Genomic DNA, 5567 nt, shown 5'->3' with positions numbered 1-5567 from the left:
CTCATGGAAAACTTTATACTTGTTGCTTCAACCTTCCTCTTGGGGAATACCAATCACTCAGGCAGGGCTCTCAGCATGTCGACTCCCGACTAGGTTAGCTGGGCTGAGAACCCCCTTGTCGGTTCCGTCCTGGGCTGCTTCGGGCAGCCCATGATGCATACAAGGCAGATTGCAGAAGCCTTGCCATTCAAGACAAGGACTCTTCTCCATCAACGTGGCGATTAGGACTCCTGTAATCCTAGGCCTCTGGTAACTTATATAAGCCGAGGCTAGGCTAGTCTATAGCACATAATTTTAGACACACAACAATCTCGTGGTATATCACCTGTACTTTGTACTCCATTCCAAATCGATACAAACACAACCAGGACGTATGGTATTATCTCTTCGAGAGAGCCCGAACCAAGGTAAAACCTCGTGTCCTTGTTACCATCATATCAAGAATATTGGCTCGGGACCCCTATCCGAGATTCGTCGGAGTCGACTCCATCACCCCGCAGGGGCGGCTTCGGCTCGGCGGCATGGACATGCGCCCCCTCCCGCATCCATGGTGAGTCGGCGCATCTTTTGATCTATCGCTCCCCGGGAGTTGCGCTCTTTCCGGCTCTTTTGGCTCACCGGCTCCTCGACGCCTCCGCACCATCATCACCCTCCTAGTGCACTTGCTTGGCCATCCATCCCGGTGCATCTTCGTTCCTGGCATGCCTTGGTAGTTGCTTCCCCGTGCACCTCCTTGGGCCCGCCAACACCTCTGCTGCTCTAGTCGTGGTGGCCTGGATCTCCGCTCCCTTCCCGATCCTAGCTCATCCAGGACTTCGGCCACTATCTCATCCCCGCTGGCTCTCATTCCGTTCAGCCACACAACCTCGCCATCTCCTTCGGAGCTCGCACGTCTGCCGGCGCTCGGTGCCTCCTTCGGCGTTGGGTGTTGGCCCATACCAGACCAACACAAAGCGTCGTATCAAATCGTGGCTCCTCCTCTTGCAGTCATAGTTTCGGCCGTTGCGCGACTTCCTCTTCTTTGATTCGTTCTCCGACAGCTTGGAATTGCTCGAAATTTGGCATCGAAATCCATGCATCCTATGCTGGCAGCGGCGAAACCCAAAAGTGTTGTCCCCTTCTTGCAGGCACTGTCATGGCCGTTATCTATGCCCCTCTTCGAGCATCATGGGAAACCCTAGGTCCGGTTTTCCGGATTTGATGACGACAACGTCTTGGTGTCGTTCTCCTTTGTGAAGGTGTTGTCTTGTTTGCTCGCGGCGTGCTGGATTTGGAGATGTTGGTCATCTAGTTGTGGGTTGGACTGTTTCTCTAGTCAGCGAGTTTAGCTGTGTTTTTCTTTGTTTGGGTCGAGCATCTCATATCTCTTTGTTTCAGGCACCATGTTCACGCCTCTTGCGTCCATTCCATGTGTTGTACCACCTCATGTAGTCACTCTAACTTTTTCTATCAATGAAAAGATATGCAAGATTTGCATATTCACGGAAAAGCAATAGTGGGCAAGAATGAGAATTTTCCTTTTTTTGGCCCCATGCATGTTGCCAACAAATCACTCTTAAACATTTTTTTTGTGTATCTAAGGGATATTATTTGTTCAAATACGATTATGTAGATCCAATGAGTACAATATATTTAAGTACGATTATTGGATTTGATAGTATGATGCATTAACAGAGATATGGTCCGCCGGATCGACGACTGGTTGGACATTTTATCAGAATTTCTAGCACAGCTTTCTATTTTCTTCCTTGTTATGGTTTTAGTATATAAACAGATAGATACGTGCATGTGTCCCCTCGTATATCGAAAGTAGGATGCATTCAAAGTCCATTCAAACAAGGGTCGATCTATTCTACAACCCATCCATTGTGATTTACAACAACGGTCCGAATACGCCCTAACTCCATGATTTTTGTCATGTTTGGCAGGAAATTAGTCAGTCTGTACAGGTGCATAAGCCAGGTAATGGAGATTTCATTTTCTAAGAAAGAGGAGCCAGTCTCTGCAGCAATCATGACTAGTTCACCATATGGCAAAAGAAGAGGTAAACAATTGAGTTTGATGCACCAAAATTCACTTCAATTAGATGTTACCTGCAAGCTGAAGGAGCTGTCGGACCTACTCGTTCCATACAAGGCAAAATTCAAGCTACTAGCAAGCATTCCAAACGAATCCACTGGGCCGGTACGAGTTGATGAGTTGTGAAAATAAATGCACGTACCATTCAACGACTGCAGTTACATACGTACGCAGGTAGCACAAAAAACGATCGATCTAGCTAGTTAGCTATAGGTAGAGTACCACCTGTACTACGACCATTCAAGTGCCCGGCTCGTCAGCTCATCCTCAGTTTCGATCTTACTAGACACACACACATGCACAAACCTAAGCATGCGTAACATTACATGCATCTTCACTGTTCAATTCGACGAGTTTCAGCCCTCTTAGGAACACAAGAAAGAGTTCAACTCGAAGCGGGACCTTTACGAGAACGTTTGCTGAATCTCTTGCACTAGCTCTTCCGCGCTGAGCGAGCACTCGATTCCAATCTGTGAGAGGGTATACATGTACAATATTAGGAATCGTTACAGGTTTGCTAAACAAAAGTGTAATTCGCACGAGCAATGCATTTTAAACGCGTGATGAAACAGCTAGCTGTGGAATCGAGGGTGTATATATAGCTTCCGATATTGTAAATTAAGTAACTAAAAACAAGGGTCCGAGTTCCTAGCAAGTGTGTGTTTCACAGATTCTAGACATTTGTCCAAATATTTGACCATTTTGTCTTGAAACATGCTGCTCACATTTTTCATCAGTTTTTATTCTGATGGAACATTTTTCATCAGTTTAGTCCTTTGAGTTAACTAGCTACATGCAACTCGGCAGTGCATACGTACCAACGTAGTACCAGACTATTCACAGGACTGTTACGTAGGTCGTGATCCCTATTTTGAAGCTTGGTCAGGGTCCAAGCTAGCCATCCAACCCACGTCGATGCCCAGTGCAGCTTCAGCGTGATTGGCCAGTATATGCACATGCACTTAACACGGGAACCTCACATGAAACGAAATGCAGGTCCTCTTCGGCTTTAATTAGTAGTATATGTCCATGCAGTGTTTGGTCCCATGTATGCATGCCTTTACTACGTTCATGCTAGAGAGCGAGGGGAAGTAAGACAACTGCTGGCGGTTAGCTACAGCTTAGCTAGCTATACTAGGTATAGTATGTACACACCTTGACGGTGAAGGCGTTGACGTCGGTGTCGTCGATGGTGCTGATCTTGGCGTGGAGGATCTCCAGCGCCGGCGCCCGTGACTCGAGCGCGGCGATGATCTTCACCGCCTGCCCCGGCGCGCGGTGCGACACCGTCTTCAGCACCAGGTTCGCGCCGGCGAACTCCACCCTCACGTCGGGGAGTGGGTCGGTCGGGGGCAGCTGTAGCGCCTGCCTGTTGGCGTACACCGACAGCTCGGCGGCGATGGCGTCGAGCGAGGGGAGGTAGGAGGAGGCCGCATCGTAGCCTGTAGGCGTCATCGCCGGGGACACATAGGTGGAGCCGGAGATCGGCGGCGGCAGGGGCCGGAGCTTGTAGGGGCTGCCTGGCGTCGGCGGCGTCCTAGCAGGGCTGATCGGGACGGCGAGGCGAGGGCTGAGCGGCGGAGTGGACCTGAGCAGTGGGCTAAGCGGCGGCGTGGATTTGTGGAGCGGGCTGAGCGGGAGGCGTGGGCTGTAGGACGACGGCGGCGGCCGCGGGCTGAGGACGTGCTCGGTGTAGGCCTTGCGCTGCTTCTTCGCCTCCAGCGACTGCTTCACTTGCTGCAACTCCTTGATGTAGTCCACCACTCCTCCTATGATGGATGCTTGGTCACCCTGATCCAAGAAAGGCATAGTATATGTCAGTGCCATCCACATGCATAGGTCTAACGACTGATGAATAAAGCATCCTCCTGCAGCTAGCAATTTAAGCACAGGGTTTCCAAGAAAGAAAGTAGATATGCTACTCATCGGTTAGCTAGACGGCGGGCCATTCTTCTCTCTCTAAAAAACAAAAAAAGCTAGGCCGGGCCATGGCCTTGCAGTCAGCATGCATGCACTGATGCACTTGGCAGGCAGGCAGTGGCTGGAGCTGTAGACATGTAGTACACCAGTACAACCTACTTTACGTAGGACTAGATCCCAATTCCCAACGAGGAAGATCCATGGTGGTTGATGTCACTGTCATTAAGTGATAATCTACTACAGAACGTGGCGTAATGAATCATCGGCTAGTTCGTTAGTTGACCCAAAAAGAATCAACATCTAAACAAGTAAAGATCGAGTACACGTGCGTACTCAAATTAATGTAGAGATAAATAGGTAGAAGTGGAAAGCTCTGCAGGTTGCACGCAGCAAGCACATAGAAAGTAAGAGGGTCTTACACGCTTGACATAGAAGCAGGGCATGAGCGACCGCAGCACGGTCAGGTGCTCGTTCATCTGCTTCCGGCGGTTGCGCTCCACTGTGATGTGGGCCGTCTTCGGCGCCGCGCCGCCTCCCTCCTCCAGCGAGCACTTCTGCCTCTTATGCGTCTGCGCTGTGCCGTCACAATCGTCCTGCCGTGCTCGCCGCTTGCTGCCTTTGTTCCCCGACGCAGAGCCACCCAGCAGCCCACCACGGCTGCTGGCGCCGGCGGTGGGGCTCAGCGCTGTGGCGGCGCCGTTCACGCAGTCGTCCCACGTCTCGAGGATGCTGAATAGGTCTTCGGCGTCGGTGGGGAGCTGGAACTCGCCGTCGATGTCCACGAGGAGCTGATCGCAAAGCGCATCTCCCATGATCAGTGCTTCGCACGTACTCGTGAGCTTGCGAGCTTGTGTTTGGTAGCTGCTAGCTGAGTGGTGCGAGGAAGAATGTTGTGTGCAAGTGGAAGACCTTGGCTAGATAGCTTGGCTTCTTTTAAGCATAGAGAGATCGGCCGTTGCTTGGGTGATGGTCATGAGAAGAGTCGGGATGACATAAATACCGGAGGAGGTGTACGGCTGCAAGAGATGCCCCACCAACAACACTTCGGCCATACCTGATAGGGCAACTCGAGGCGTACACCCGCCTGTTTGGTCGACCTTAATGAGCTAATCGGCTAAGACGCTGAAATACTAATCTACAGCTCTTATATGTAAATACACACATAAGTGTGTTGATTGGTCAAATGAAAATCACTAGAGGTTTCTGAAAATAAATGTTGAGATTACAGCTTACCTCTTTCATAGTAATATTATCCTTTTAAAACATGGCGGGATTAGTAAGCTCTTAGGCTCCTTTGGTTCACAGGATTCTAAAAATGCCTGAAAAGCAAAAAATACAAAAAATATATATAAATGAATGCGCAAAATATAGGATTAGCAAACATAGGAGTTATGTCAACTTTGGATAGATGTTTGGTTCATAAGAATTGAAAAAACACAAGAATCTTAATATGGTCAAATTAAATTCAAACCACATGAAAATATATAGTTAAAATGTTATTTTTTCACTAAGAATCTGAATCTCGTGCTCCAAATTTGAGAAGGAGATCCAAGTGGATGTTAGAATTT

General features: G+C 49.2%; 1 protein-coding gene across 1 annotated transcript; it reads right to left on the bottom strand.

Annotated features, from left to right (window-relative positions):
• Positions 1-2197: 2197 nt before the first annotated feature.
• On the bottom strand, positions 2198-4950 carry LOC123165971 (transcription factor SPEECHLESS). Its single transcript, XM_044583733.1, has 3 exons — positions 4419-4950; positions 3235-3870; positions 2198-2549 (listed from the first exon to the last, which is right to left on the bottom strand). The coding sequence occupies exons 1-3, from the start codon at positions 4809-4811 to the stop codon at positions 2484-2486; spliced, it is 1095 nt and encodes a 364-aa protein (XP_044439668.1). The 5' UTR covers positions 4812-4950; the 3' UTR covers positions 2198-2483.
• Between the last annotated feature and the right edge of the window lie 617 nt (positions 4951-5567).

This window comes from Triticum aestivum, chromosome 7D, assembly GCF_018294505.1.
Source record: "Triticum aestivum cultivar Chinese Spring chromosome 7D, IWGSC CS RefSeq v2.1, whole genome shotgun sequence".
In the NCBI taxonomy this organism is placed as follows: Eukaryota; Viridiplantae; Streptophyta; class Magnoliopsida; order Poales; family Poaceae; genus Triticum; species Triticum aestivum.
This window is presented reverse-complemented; position numbering and strand designations above follow the sequence as displayed.